The sequence below is a fragment of the Saimiri boliviensis genome, chromosome 7 (assembly GCF_048565385.1).
Source record: "Saimiri boliviensis isolate mSaiBol1 chromosome 7, mSaiBol1.pri, whole genome shotgun sequence".
NCBI lineage: Eukaryota > Metazoa > Chordata > Mammalia > Primates > Cebidae > Saimiri > Saimiri boliviensis.
In genome coordinates this window covers 71572204-71587788 of record NC_133455.1, presented here as the reverse complement: position 1 = coordinate 71587788, position 15585 = coordinate 71572204, and the positions used below count along the sequence as shown (strand labels likewise).

The window sequence follows — 15585 nt, the reverse complement described above, 5'->3', positions numbered from 1 at the left end:
GGCAAGAGAGTGAGAAAAAAAAAAAAAAAACCACAAGGTGAAGCAAGAGCTGTTATAGAAGCTGTAGCAAGTTATTCAGAAGATCTAGCTAAGATCATTGATGAGGTGGCTATAACTAAAGAGATTTTCAGTGTAGACAAAATAGCCTTATACTGGTAGAAGATGCCATTGAGGACTTTCATGGCTAGAGAGAAGTAAGTGCCTAGCTTCATAGGAGGGGTGATCGTCTTGTTAAGGGCTAATGCTGTTGGAGGATTAACTCCAATTTTGAAAGAAGTTCTCTGGTAAAATGCTATCAGACAGTATTGCATGCTTTAGAGAAATCTTCATGAAAGGAGTCAATACAGCAAACTTAATTGTATTTTAAGAAATTGCCACAACCACCCCAGCCTTCAGAAACTACCGCTTTGATAAGAACAGCCATCAACATGGACGTAAGATCCTCCACCAGCGAAAAGTCGATGACTCACTGAAGGTTTAGATGATGTTTAGCAGTCTTTAAGCAAAGTATTTTTAATTAAGGAATATACTTTTTTTTCTTTTTGAGACGGAGTCTTACTCTGTTGCCAGGCTGGAGTGCGGTGGTGCGATCTCGGCTCACTGCAACCTCTGCCTCCCAGGTTCAAGCAATTGTCCAGCCTCAGCCTCCCAAGTAACTGGGATTACAGGCATGTGCCATTATACCTGGCTAATTTTTTTTTTCATATTTTTAGTAGAGATGGAGTTTCACCATGTTGGCCAGGCTGGTCTCGATCTCCTGACCTCATGATCTGCCCGCCTTGACCTCTCAAAGTGCTAGGATTACAGGCATGAGCCACTGGGCCCACCCATAGGAATATACTTTTTTAAGACATAATGCTGTTGTATACTTAATAGACAATAGTATAGTGTAAACATAATTTTTATATGCACTGAGAAACCAAAAAATTTGTGTGACTCACTTATTGCAATATGTGGTTTATTGCAGCGGTCTGGAACCAAATTTGAGATATCTCTGATATATGCTTATAGCACTCTAATCTTGTACCTTTTACAATCTTTTGGCTGGGTTAGTTGTCCTAGTTTCAACAGTGCTATGTATGAAATATATGCATATGGTCATGAAATACATTTTCTTTCTGCAGAAGTCCAATTTTTTACTACTCCACCGGGATTAGTGTGGGAATTGTGGCCTCTCTACTAATCATCATTTTTATACTATCTAAGTTTATGCCCAAGGTAAGTATCAGAATCCTCATGTGCAGCTAGGATGAATTTGGATAGCTGAAGGACTGTTTTCCTGGGTAATCTTAGAACATTGAAAATGTGTATTGATGGCTGATGAGTCAATGTCCTACTCCTTGATTCAGAAAGGTACTTTCCACGATGAATCTTGGAGCCTGATTATAAATTCTCTCTCTTTATATAAAATCCTGTGCCCAGAGGGGGATTAAAGTCTCCTTCCTGTTTTTTAATTATATAGCCAGGCTTTTAAGTTATTTAGCATCTCCTCTTCCCAGTGTTCCTTGCAGACTGTATCATTTTAAGTATAAAGGACATCTTTTTAAGAGAAGTCGTTTTGGTGCATTTTGAGTAGGTTGAATTTTTTTTTTTTTAAATCATAGTTCCATTTTGCTTCTTTTATGTATGGAAAGCCTGTTGTAACTTTTTGCTTTCACTTCTACTCTCTGTCTTAGAAAAGTCCCATTTACGTCATCCTGGTGGGAGGCTGGTCTTTTTCTCTGTACCTCATTCAACTAGTTTTTAAAAATTTACAAGAGATCTGGAGGTGTTACTGGCAGTATCTTTTAAGTAAGTGTTGTTGGTTTTGCTTTCCTTTTTGTATGTTTATAGGCTGTTTCAGTTAATTTGATCATGAAAAGATGTTGACTGCTTATGGGATTTAATAGTTCATGTCATTTTTTAAAAAAAATTATTTATTTATTTATTTATGTTTAAAGATGGGGTTTCACCATGTTGGCCAGGGTGGTCTCGATCTCCTGACCTGGTGATCCACCCACCTCAGCCTCCCAAAGTGCTGGGATTACAGGCATGAGCCACCACACCCGTCCCATGTCATTTTTTAAAACTTTTTAAAAATCACAGTTTTTCACATATTTCTAACCCCTCCCTCTACAATGATCACCTCTTAAATTAGAATGGTGCTATTAAGGAGAAGACATTCATTTGTTGGTATTTATAAGTATACCTTTCTTTACACAATAAACATCTCTCTGAAAAGCTGTAAATTGACTTTATTAATGTAATCATATTTTAAATATACTTGGGGACCTTAAGTAAAGGACTCGGCGGTTAACTTTTTTCTCTCCATTTCTCAATGAACTGCTGTAGATTTTATCTACAAAGTAAAAATCCTTTGGTCATACAGATAGTAACCTTTGATTTATCCTTTAAGAGGTGACTAATCTGGATTTCCATATATTGGCTTTTTTAAATAGACTTATTTCAGGGTTGTTCAACATGTAGCTTTAATGTTTTATTCAAACCAAATAAATATGGGACAACAGAAGGGATAGAAACTTAGAGAAGTATATTTTAAGAAAAAAGTGTGAATAATTAAGTTAAAATCTTACCTGATTTCCTTGTTCAATGGATGCTATACAGTAAATTTACTACTGCTTTCCACACAAATTATTTTTACCAAGTATAGATGAAAAAGAATGTCTTTTGATAACTCTTCTTACAGGCTATGTCCTCACAGTTGGATTCATGAGTTTTGCAGTGTGTTACAAGTATGGGCCCTTAGAGAATGAACGAAGTATCAACCTGCTGACCTGGACCTTGCAGCTGTTGGGCCTGTGTTTCATGTATTCTGGCATCCAGATACCACATATTGCCCTTGCCATTATCATTATTGCTCTGTGTACTAAGAACCTGGAATACCCTATTCAGTGGCTGTACATCACCTACAGGTGACTGAAAGGCAGTGTAACTTTATTGACATGTACAGTGTGGGATGCATTTGCAGTAAGAGGATACAGAGGTGTTGACATGGGAGCCTCTTTGTTAATGAAAAGTCATTGTATTGTATTTCCACTTTTGTTCCTTCCCGAGTCTATTTTTTTTTAAAACTTTCTGTAGGCATTTTTATATTTTTATTCTAGTCATTTTAAATAAAATAAAAACATCTAGTAAAATGTCATGTGTTCCTGTTACCACAAGGTGGTGCATATTATATCACTTTTTTTTTTTTGAGACCGAGGCTTGCTCTTTGCCCAGGCTGGAGTGCAGTGGTGTGATACCGGCTCACTGCAAACTGTGCCTCCCGGGTTCAAGCAGTTCCCTGCCTCATCCTCCCAAATAGCTGGGATTACAAGTATGTGCCACCACACCTGGCTAATTTTTGTAATTTTAGTAGAGACAGGGTTTCATCATGTTGGCCAGGCTGATCTCAAACTCCTGACCTCGGGATCTGCCCGCCTCAGCCTCCCAAAATGCTGGGATTACAGGTGTGAGCCACCACACCTGGCCGAGATTATATCACTTTTTTTTTTTTTTTTTTTTTTTTTTTTTTTTTTTTTTTTGAGACGGAGTTTCGCTCTTGTTACCCAGGCTGGAGTGCAACGGCGCAATCTCGGCTCACCACAACCTCCGCCGCCTGGGCTCAGGCAATTCTCCTGTCTCAGCCTCCTGAGTAGCTGGGATTACAGGCATGCGCCACGATGCCCAGCTAATTTTTTATATTTTTAGTAGAGACGGGGTTTCACCATGTTGACCAGGATGGTCTCGATCTCTTGACCTCGTGATTCACCCGCCTCGGCCTCCCAAAGTGCTGGGATTACAGGCTTGAGCCACCGCGCCCGGCAGGATTATATCACTTTTATACCGTATGCTCATTCAGATCTCCTGGTTTCAGATTTTTTTTTTTTTTGAGACAGAGTCTTGCTTTGTCATCCAGGCTGATGTGATCTTGGCTCACTGCAACCTCCACCTCCCAGGTTCAAAAGAGTCTTCTGCCTCAGCCTCCTGAGTAACTGGGACCACAGACATGCACCACCATGCCTGGCTAATTTTTGTATTTTTAATGGAGATGGGGTTTCACCATGTTGGCCAGGCTGGTCTCAAACTCCTGACCTCAGGTGATCCACCCACCTGGGCCTCCCAGAGTGCTAGGATTACAGGTGTGAGCCACTGCGCCAGGCCCATTTCAGATTATTTTCTCATTAACTTTCAGATTGCTCTGGAGGTTCTAGTCTTATTTTAAGATGTAATTCATAGAATGTTTTGTCACTTTGCAAAATAAATACAGAATGTTCTGAGGTTGTCTATTATAGTGAAGGTGATATCTTCGGTTTGGGAAACCAAGTTATTAGACCACAATCTTTTTTTTTTTTTATGAGATGGAGTTTCGCTCTTGCTGCCCAGGCTGGAGTGCAATGGCGTGATCTCAGCTCACTGCAACATCTACCTCCTGGGTTCATGTGATTCTCCTGCCTCAGCCTTCCAAGTAGCTGGGATTATAGGCATGAGCCACCACACCTAATGCCTAGCTAATTTTGTATTTTTTAGTAGAGATGGGGTTTCTCCATGTTCATCAGACTGGTCTCAAACTCCTGACCTCAGGTGATCTGCCCGCTTCGGCCTCCCAAAGTGCTGGGATTACAAGCATGAGCCACTGCGCCCAGCCAAGACCACAATCCTATACCATAATTTTTTTGTTATTTTCCCATCCATTAAAAAATAAGTATTTTATCATTTTTAGGAAAATAATGTGAGCTTGTTCACAATAGTGAATAATACTGACTGCTCTGAGTTGTCACTCATAGCTAAAGATATCTATAGAAAAAAGTTAGGAGTGATGACTCTTAATGTTCAGATTATCTACTGTATGCTTGGCCCACTAAAGCAAGCTAGAAGTAAGGATAGATATAGATTGCTGATTAATGATTCATAATGTTATTTTGGTGAGCACAGAAAGACGTGTAAGGCAGCAGAAAAGCCTGTCCCCCCTCGTCTCCTGACAGAAGAAGAGTATCGGATACAAGGAGAGGTAGAAACCCGAAAGGCTTTAGAGGATCTCCGAGAATTTTGTAACAGTCCAGACTGCTCTGCTTGGAAGACTGTTTCTCGAATACAGTCTCCAAAAAGGTAAACTCTTGGCCAGATATACTAAGCATCTATCAGGGTAATTGTGACCTTGAGTTCTACCAGAGGTCCTACTTCTAGAGAATCGTGCACTTGTGGTTTTTGTTTTCCTGTTAATCTACAAGTAGTCAAGAGAAAGGTAGATATATAATCACACATTAAAAAGTAACCTGTTTCCGGGCTGGGCACGGTGGCTCACACCTGTAATCCCAGCACTTTGGGAGGCCGAGGCTAGTGGATCACGAGGTCAAGAGATCGAGACCATCCTGGTCAACATAGTGAAACCCCGTCTCTACTAAAAATACAAAAAATTAGCTGAGCATGGTGGCACGTGCCTGTAATCCCAGCTACTCAGGAGGCTGAGGCAGGAGAATTGCCTGAACCCAGGAGGCGGAGGTTGCGGTGAGCCGAGATTGCGCCATTGCACTCCGGCCTGGGTAACAAGAGCGAAACTCCGTCTCAAAAAAAAAAAAAAAAAAAGGTAACCTGTTTCCTCAGGGAACTATCTACTCTAGCTTTGATTGTAGCATTAAGATGGAAAGACTCCAGTACCATATTGTTTCCCTTCTGAGAGTTTTGCATTGCTCTCTGAGTTGGTAGGGTTCCCCCCACCCCCTTTTTAGTTGGGAGCAACTGTACCAATGAATATGTGAAGTTTCAATTTGGAATCCTGATGGCATAAAGTTTATAGGGCTATAAACATGAATAGCTGTGTGATGCCCCTTAATCTTCTCTTATCAGGATTACAGATGACTAAAGGAACCTTGGCACTTTCATAATTAGAAAGAATAGACAAGTGCTTATTAAGCAGGATGGAGTTGCAGGGCTATTGGCCTATGATCCCAGCTTTCCTTTTCTCCTTTTAACTTAATGCTTTAGTCTACTTACCTGCCAGAGTAAGGACAGGGATGTTGGCAAGACTCAATATAATTTGAATTGTGAGCATAACAAGGGCTTTAATTTGTTCTTATTTTGAAAGAAAACCAGAAAGGACAGAGGCATATTTCTAATGAGTGTTATCTTCTGTTTTCCAGATTTGCTGATTTTGTGGAAGGCTCTTTCCACCTCACACCAAATGAAGTTTCGATCCACGAGCAGGAGTATGGATTAGGGAGCATTATTGCCCAGGATGAAATCTATGAGGAAGCGTCCTCTGAGGAGGAAGACTCATATTCTTGGTGTCCTGCTATCACACAGAACAACTTTCTAACCTAGGTGGTGGTCAGTTATCTTTATGTGGAGTGATTTGGTGCCTTGGTCCATGTTGCATGTGTTGTGCAATTGCTTTCAACCCTTTGAAACAGAGTAAGATAGTGTAGACATTCTCCCACTGAAATAAAAGGCCTAAAGAGGCCTCCCTTTGGAAATGGGAGGTCTCTACAGGATCCCTGAGGAAGGAGACTGGATAAAGTAGTGAATGCTGTGGTAGTTCACTTCCCATTGGTTAAGCTAACAGTCCACTTTTATGTTCCCAAAGAAGTTGGATGGCCACAGCCAGCATGGAATTTTAGCTCCTTTTTGAAAGTTGATTCAGTCATGGCATTTCTGTCACTGGCTGGCTCTCCAAAGTAAGAACTGTTGTTAAGTGTGGGAATGCTTTTAGACTATAGTCTCCATCTTCCAGAGAGAAATTCACAAATCTGAGCTTCCTTCACTCCAGCTTTTATTTCAGTGACTTGAGAATAATTATTGATTTAACTGTTTTGGGAGGAAAATAGATTTTTATTTTTTGTTTTTTAAATGAATGTCTTTTAAAAAAATGTAACAAACTCATGTTCCAGAACCAGCAAGTACAGCAGAGTGACAAACCCCCGGGCACCAACATATTTATTAATACGGATTATCCATTAAAGCCCCAGGAGCTGTTGTTTTAAGCTTTGAATTAGTTCTCATACATATGATATAAAGTCCTATTTGCCTTTAGGAACATGCCTGTAGCTCTTCTGCAGGGCTTTTTATTATATTCAACTTTGAATTTCATTTTAAAAAACATTCTTACCTTCTCATTCTTTCTTGCCCTGCTTTTGCCCTTTTGGGAAGTGTCAGATGCCTTACCTGTGAACTATGTATGTTCAGAGTAGCATTATTCCTGCTAACTAGGAGAAGTTATCATTTTTAGGGGATTTGGATGCTTTTTATAAGTTCCCCATTTTTCCAGTCATTGGGTCATGTATCTTTGAGTTGCTGTGAAATCAAGAAACTGTCTCCTTTTCCTTTCCCTTCCTTCATGTACGTGTTCCATCCATTCCTTTCAGCCTTTCCTCACCACCCACACTACTCCAAATCTGGCTAATTTGTAAGCCCTGAAACTATGTAGTTTCCTGATACAAAATTTGTGTTATGCAGCAGCCATAATTTGCATTGTCAGGAAATAGACTCCAGGTTATCTTCATACCTCTGGGTGCTCATTCAGTTGTCAGGTTTCCATGAACTTTACACTTATTTGTAATTATGTTTCTGATGTGAGATTTATGCTGTCTGTTATTGCAATAGCATTAGTTTTAGATTATTTTGCCCTTGCAGAGTACCCCTTGTAAGCAAGCAATGTCATCTATGAGGAAGCAGATTCTCAATTGTCTGTCTTTGCTTGATTCTTTTTCTTTGTGGTCTTCATCCTCATACCCTGGAAAAATCTGTAATTACTTTAGCCAGGAAGATAGATGCTCATGGCAAACTCACAGTATCAGACTTACTGGCTCACCATGATCATGAAAAAGGCAGATGTTTTTGTTTTTTTTTTTTTTTTGAGACGGAGTTTCACTCTTGTTACCCAGGCTAGAGTGCAATGGCGCGATCTTGGCTCACCGCAACCTCCGCCTCCTGGGTTCAGGCAATTCTCCTGCCTCAGCCTCCTGAGTAGCTGGGATTACAGGCACGTGCCACCATGCCCAGCTAATTTTTTGTATTTTTAGTAGAGACAGGGTTTCACCATGTTGACCAGGATGGTCTCGATCTCTTGACCTCGTGATCCACCCGCCTCAGCCTCCCAAAGTGCTGGGATTACAGGCTTGAGCCACCGCGCCCGGCCAAAGGCAGATGATTTTTTAAAAAGCTGTAATGACTCCTTTAGACCAGCCATTTAGTGTGGGTAATTTTGAAAGGCCTGGCTCCATTGCTGACTTCCAAAGGGTCAGCTCTGAGACTTCCCTCCAGCTGGGCAGTTGATTATTTACACCAGTATTTTCCACAGCCTTAAACTGTCCTAAAGTGACAACTACCTCAGTTGGCATGACAGAGACATATAATAGATAGTGAAAAAAGAAGCAGTATTTGGGCAAATGCAGTGGGCTATAGTTGAAGGGTGAAACGAACTTTACACTGGGAAGCCTTTATACCCTAGTGAATTATGTACATGTTAAAATGTTATCACTCTACGAAGAACTATTAAAACTTCTGAAATATACCATTTTTTACCTTAGTTATAGAAATTGAGACCTAGCATTTTTAAGCATAAGTTTATTTTTAAAAAAACATTCAACTTGTGCAAGTGGTCTCAGCATTCTCCGGAGATTTTGGTGCCTCCCCTACTTAGGGAGGTGGTAGCTTGCCTTTAAGGGTGACTTTTCATGATCATGTCTTTATTTCCATGAGAAAGCACTGTGAAATAGTGAAAGGTTCTCCTCCTTCTCTGTTTAATAAACCCCCATGAAATACAGTTTTCATCTTTAGGCCAGTTTTTTTTCCACTGTGTTTAGATTTGAGGTGAGTAAAATCAAACTTCATTTTTTAACTCCCCATCTGTTAGTTGGAGACCTGAGCTGTAGGCAGTGGAGATGGCAATTGGTTCTGCAGCCTGAGAGTTGTCTCAGACAGTGAAGGACAGTGCTGCCCTGGTGTGCTGGGTGTCCTTGCCCTGCCTGCCTGCGGCTCCACCCAGATGCTTCAGAGCCTCTGTGTTCCCGGAGATTGCTTGACTTCAACCTTCTTTAGGAGCTGCTCTTGTCTCCCTCTTGGCCCCTTAGTTTGCTGGCTTAGTCACTACTTGAAGACTCCATTTAATTTTCTCTGGCAGTTATAGCTCTTGTGATTTCAGTACAGTCTCATCTCTCAGACCAGTCTCATCAAGGATTGAAGGAATAACTATGAAGTAAGCTGGACATCGGAGCCATGTTTGCTGCCTCGTCAGCATCTTGCTCAGCAAATGTCAAGCCATAAATGGGCTCCAGGGCTCCATATCTCATCAGCATTGGAAATCTATCACCTCTCATCAGTCTGACCAAATTGTGTAGAGCATTAATGTAGAGACTCTCATTAATGAGAATACAAGAGGCAAGTGGCATAAAACATTTCTCTTTCACTTTCCTTTTCCACTGAGATTGCTTCAGGAGACCAAGAGAACACAGTGATTGAAAAACAAGGAAAATTTAGTAACTTCGTTACCTTCTAATAAGTAATTCCTGTTGGCCACTGCATCCCACCAAAACTAGTTTATTTTTCCCCTCAAATTCATGATTTTTACATCTGTTACAAAGGGAATTATGCTGATGATTACTCTTTGGGTCGCACTGTTCCATTTTGTGCTATAGCTTCCATTCTAGGGCCCAGTGTCTCTTCTCTTCATTGATGGTGTTCCCTTTAACTCTTGGCATGTATAATAGAATTTTGGTGAATGAAAGAACCCAAATAGACCAGATAGTCCCCCCAGTCCCTGATATCCATAAAAGGCTTGGGAATGCATTATGTAATTGTCCTTAGTCTTTTTGTTGTTTTAGAAAAAAAAGATGGGCTCAGATGGGTGCTTACATAAAAATGGTTCCTAGCTGTGTACTCATAACTTTTCTCTGAATTGAGTAGCAAAAGGAAGTAGGAGGAAAGGAAATTAAATGTCCTTCTAGTATTCTCTGGACTCAAGTCTGACATGTGAGATAATAACCTATATTGAAATGCCAAGAATTTTATCTGAAACGAGAACAGTTTGACACATTTATCATGCCTTCATATTACGTATTAACTGAAACCAATTAATAAACATATGAAATATCCATTGCACAAGGCAGATGCACCTAGACCTTTTATTTCTGTTTCTACATAGCATAAATCGATTTTTTTTTTAGGGGAACCTATATAATTGTGACCCAGTGGTGTCTTGGTGACTTAAGCTTATGGATTCAGGTTGCAGTTGAGTTGGATTCTAGATGGCTACTACCTTGAAAAGGATGTTGGTGCCTTATGTGACATGAGCCAGAGCCTGCTGGGAATAAACAAAGCAGATTCATGCCAACACCAACTCGTACCTTTAGCGGGGGACAGGAGTTGTCACAGACTCCCAAAATGTGGGGCTTTGGATTTCCACACCACCCTGCGTGTGTGTCATCTTCCTCTTTCATACTCTTGATGATAACTTGAAAATGGTGAAATCACCTTCTCTGAATTTGCCTGTAGCATGAGCACATTCTTATGATAACAGATAGTTCATAATGTGAATATTAGAAACTGTTATAGCCTGCAATTGCCGTAATTTTCCATGTTTGTGGAATTTATATTGAAATAACAGAGCTAAGGAATTACTGGGCAAGTTTTAGCTTGTGGGTAATACCTTAGGGTTATTTAAATATTTGTAATTTTATTTAAATTTTCATGAAAGTTTGAAAGGAACAAAATTATCAGGGACGGCTCTTTGCCATGGGTCTTATTTTCACGCTCTTTTCTGTAAGAAAAAACAATGTCTTATGTATTTTTAAAGTTTTTGGTATAGTTTCTAATTCCAATTTTAATAAAAGTTTTATAGATATATAGTGGTCTTTCTTAATAAACATATTATTTTCTTGTTTGGATTTCTTGTTTTCAGGTAATCAGCAATTAACTCCTCAGTTTCATTTCTAATGAGATGGTTTTGCATGCCGTTAATTTCCCTTTTTCTCTTAGCTACCCTTCCTGTCCTGAGTCGGTACCGGTCTACCTTCATCCTTGGACTGGATGACTTCCCAGGATGCAAAATCTCTAAGGGATATTCTTGCAGGAGTAGCAGGTTGTACTACCACGCTGTCTCATAGAAAAGCAATATATACGTTATTTCTGGCCCAAGGAACTACTCTGATTATACTTTAGTTCTTTGTTTTTTTAATGGCATAAAGCAGGCGTCCCCAAACTGCGGCCTCCTGAGGCCATTTATCCGGCCCCCCGCCGCACTTCAGGAAGGGGCACCTCTTTCATTGGTGGTTAGTGAGAGGAGCACAGTATGTGGTGGCCCTCCAACAGTCTGAGGGACAGTGAACTGGCCCCCTGTGTAAAAAGTTTGGGGATGCCTGGCATAAAGTATCTGTTTGTCCATTGGGATGGGGGGAAGACGTATGGGTCCAGCTATGGGATCCCTACCAAGAGCTCTATATAGGGTAGAAGAATAGGGCTGTACTGAGCTATGAGCCATTGAATAAAAACTTCAATTATGTCCAGGCCTAGCTTCTGCTGTAGGAGTCTGGTACCTTTCATTTTCTTTTTTTTTGAGACGGAGTTTCGCTCTTGTTACCCAGGCTGGGGTGCAACGGCGCGATCTCGGCTAACCGCAACCTCCGCCTCCTGGGTTCAGGCAATTCTCTTGCTTCAGCCTCCCGAGTAGCTGGGATTACAGGCACATGCCTAGCTAATTTTTTTTGTGTTTTTGGTAGAGACGGGGTTTCACCATGTTGACCAGGATGGTCTCGATCTCTTGACCTCGTGATCCACTCGCCTCGGCCTCTCAAAGTGCTGGGATTACAGGCGTAAGCCACTGCGCCCGACCTCATTTTCTTTTATGTATTGGCTGTCTTTGCTCTGGGAATCCTTTGTAGTATTCTTATTAATTCTGTACCGTCTTCTTTCATCTCAGTTATTTATTATTATTTATTTTTATTTTTTGAGACAGAGTCTTCTTGTCGCCCAGGATGGAGTGCAGTGGTGTGATCTCAGTGAAACCTCTGCCTCCCAGGTTCAAGTGATTCTCCTGCCTCTGCCTCTCGAGTAGCTGAAATTACAGGCACCTGCCACCACGTCTGGCTAATTTTTATATTTTTGGTAGGGACAGGGCTTCACCATGTTGGCCAGGCTGGTCTTGAACTCCTGACTTCAAATGATCCACCCGCCTTAGCCTCCCAAAGTGCTGCACCCGGCAGTGTCTATTTTTTTTTTTAAAACAAAGTTGGCAAGGAGGAAAACAGGATGTAGAACATATATAAATTTATGTTGATTAATGCACACTAGTGACATCTTTTCTCTCCCATAACTACCACTAGGTAAATAAGAGACATAGGTGATCATTAATGGTAGAACTAAAAAAGCATAATTGCTAGATATACATCAGGTTTTAGTGAGGATAAATAAAGATGATAAGTTGTGTAAAGCAGTTCTCCAACTTTAAAGTGCATGGGAATCACCTAGAGATTTTGTTAAAATGCAGATTCTGATTCAGTAAGTCTTCTATGGTGCCCAAGATTCTACATTTCTTTCTTTCTTTTTTTTTTTTCTTAAGAGAAAGAATTTTGCTGTTCTCGGGCTGGAGTGCAGTAGCACGTTCATAGCTCAGTGTAGCCTGGAACTTTGGGCTCAAGCGTTCCTCCCAATTCAGCCTCCCGAAGATTCTGGATGTCTAGTAAGCTCCCACGTGATCAGATGGTGCTGGTCTGTGGACCTCATTTTGAATAGCAGTGATGTAAAAGCATTTAGCTTGTTGCCTGGCACATCTTAGTCCAGTCTAAGTATGATCAATGTTATTAACACCAGATAATTTATGAGAGCCAGGAAGATCCTCTACCATCAAATATCCTCCTCACCATATCTGAAAATACCTGCATTTTTATTGTGTAACATCTTTTTAAAAGTTAATATCCGTGGGAGAATTAATGAGCGAATTGGCTTAATTAGATTGCTGTCCTCCCAAATTGTCAGAAATCAAATGATTTAGAATTTTTTTCTTTTTTTTTTGGAGTTTTGGCTCTTGTTGCCTAGGCTGGAGTGCAATGGTGCAATCTTTGCTCACTGCAACTTCTGCCTCCCGGGTTCAAGCGATTTTCCTGCCTCACCCTCCTCAGTAGCTGGGATTACAGGTGCCTGCCACTATGCCTGGCTAATTTTTTATTTTATTTTTTGTATTTTTGTAGAGACAGGGTTTCACTATGTTGGCCAGACTGGTTTTGAACTCCTGACCTCAAGTGATTGGCCCGCCTTGGCCTCCCAAAGTGTTAGGATTACAGGCAAGGGCCATTGTATCCGGCTTAGGTGTTTTTTTTCTTTTGTTTTGTTTTGTTTTTTTGCCAGTTTCATTGAAGTACAATTTATATACAATAGAATTCACCAGTTTTGAAGTGTACATGTACAAATTTGCTAAGTTTTGACAAATAGAGACAGTTATATAACCACTACCACAATCAGGATATAGACAATTTCTATAACCCCAAAAAGTTATCTCTTGCCCCTTCCATGGTCTAAAATGTTAATAGGGGAGAAAGGAAGGTGATTTAGGAGTCAGAGTAGAGGAAGACTAATAAGTTCCGGTAGCTTCAGTTTTGCCTAGAAAGCAGGAGATTAGAAAATCCCAGTTGACTTGGATGCATATTTCATATTTTGTTAATTTAGGCTGGCCCACCGGTTCCAGTTTGCCTGGGACTTTCCTAGTTTTAACACTCATATTTCCATGTCCAGAGAACCCCTTTTGTGTCCCACAGGCAGACTAGTACAGTTGGTTGCCCCAGGTGTGATGTTCATGTCATTGTTCTTACGCCTGAGATTACCATCTTGCTTTACAGTCAATTTTCTCATGAGCAAGCACATAGTAGGCATTCAGTTGAGTGGATGGGTGGACATGCAGATAAACCCCATATGGCTGCAGATTCCTGACCTAGAGAACATGAGACTTGGGTTTTGGTGTAAGCTCTGCCAGTTTTGCAGTGGTGTGACCCTGGGAAAGTGGTTTTCTCACTCTAGGTCTGTTTCCTCCACTGGTAGGTAGGCGATATGTAACCACTTCTGCCTCTAGGACATGGATACTCCTCGACCTACACATGGCATTATGTTTTGATGTTATCTCCACTCAGCTTTCTCTCTTTTCCTTGCCCCCCTCCACCTTCAAATATATGTAGTAGATTAATAAATTATGTAAAGGCAGGTTGATAATAGAACTGCTGATGGGCTGGGCTTATGCAGAGTGCTTCAGTGAAAGCAATAGAGTTTGGACCTTGCACCAAACAGCCATGGCAGGGAATTGGAGAATCAAGCCTCTGTCTTCAATTAAGTGTCTATAATTACCTAATTTGTTCTTTGTGCATGCCTGGGAGAGAGGATGGTAGGCAGTGGGGGACTGCTGCTTTTATGAATTTTCCTGGCTGCATGAGTGGGTACTTCTTATCTATCAGAGGGAGCTATTACAGCATCTCAGGGTCTTACTCAGTAGCCTAGTGCTGAAGAAGAATTGAAATATCAGAACTTGGGTCGCAACCTAGGGCAAACTTAGGGTTAGGGAGCTGCATTCTGTTTCTGATTCTGCATGTACTAGCATGGAACTGTGGGCACATTGTGTAACCTCTCTGAGTCTGGTATTTGCTTCGAGTTTTCCATTTTAATGGAGTATCTGTATTGCCTTCTTCAGGGTAGTGCTATTCAGTGAGGCAATACGGGGGGAGTTCAATGAAACTGGGATATCTATACATGTGTGAGGTATTATTAATCACTTAGTCTCTATGATGGGGCCTGATACATGGGGGAAGGGAAATGGAGAAGAATTTGGAGATTTTGTCTGGTTAGCTCTCCAAGTAATCTCGTTAACACACCTGACTTCCAATAAGATAGGGAAAGTAGGTTTGAGGGAGGTACTTTTTTGTTGTTGTTGTTGTTGTTGTTGTTGTTATTGTTGTTGTTGTTGTTGCTAGGAAGACACTCTTTGTAGAGACAGTTTCTCACCATGTTGCCCAGGTGGTCTCGAACTCCTGGGTTCAAGTGATCCTTCCGCCTTGGCCTCTGAAAGTGCTGGGAGTATAGGCATGAGCAACCGTACTTGGCCCTACCTGTCTTTGACAAAATTCCTGACTTCTCTTTGGGAAATCTTTTCCTTGGCTATAAGTTCCCTTATTCCAGCTTTCATTTCCAAATTTGGGAGACAATGGAGCAAGAATCTTCCTTTAGTTAAGCCTCTGAGCTAAAGCCAGGCAGATACCCCTTCCTACCTAGAACAAGCTTGGGTGTCTCCCTCTGGGGCTTCAGGCCTGTGAAGGGTTAAGTGAGCCACACCCTCAGCAGGAACAGCCTGGACTTTGTGCTGAGCAGCCATCTCTGGCCTCTCCTGGTTTGACTAGCACAGGGAGTCTGGGTTGGAAGAGGCAGCAAAAGGGAAAATCAGAAGAGTGGACACTGGCAAGAGGAGGGCAGCCTCTTTCCTGGCATCCCCGAACCATGGACAGCTCCCATTAAGCCACCTCTTCATCCTCGGGGCCGGAACTCTTATGCCCCATTCCTGTCAAATTGAGATTTCATCCACCATTCTCCAAAGGACAGTGAAGTTACACCTTCGTTCCTGTGTTGGGTGAGTCTTGCCTT

General features: G+C 41.2%; 1 protein-coding gene across 4 annotated transcripts in view; it reads left to right on the top strand.

Moving 5' to 3' along the window:
- NEMP1 (nuclear envelope integral membrane protein 1) overlaps positions 1–15585 on the top strand; it is a 30229-nt gene that overhangs the window by 13034 nt on the left and 1610 nt on the right. Inside the window, exons 5-9 of one of the 4 annotated variants that reach the window (XM_074402763.1) lie at positions 1125–1218; positions 1677–1791; positions 2687–2912; positions 4915–5088; positions 6120–6300. In XM_074402763.1, the coding sequence (XP_074258864.1) occupies positions 1125–1218; positions 1677–1791; positions 2687–2912; positions 4915–5088; positions 6120–6300 (790 nt within the window). Of the gene's footprint in view, positions 1–1124; positions 1219–1676; positions 1792–2686; positions 2913–4914; positions 5089–6119; positions 7928–15585 lie in introns of those variants that run through there. The other 3 variants (XM_010337212.2, XM_074402764.1, XM_010337213.2) reach the window with 3 other exon arrangements.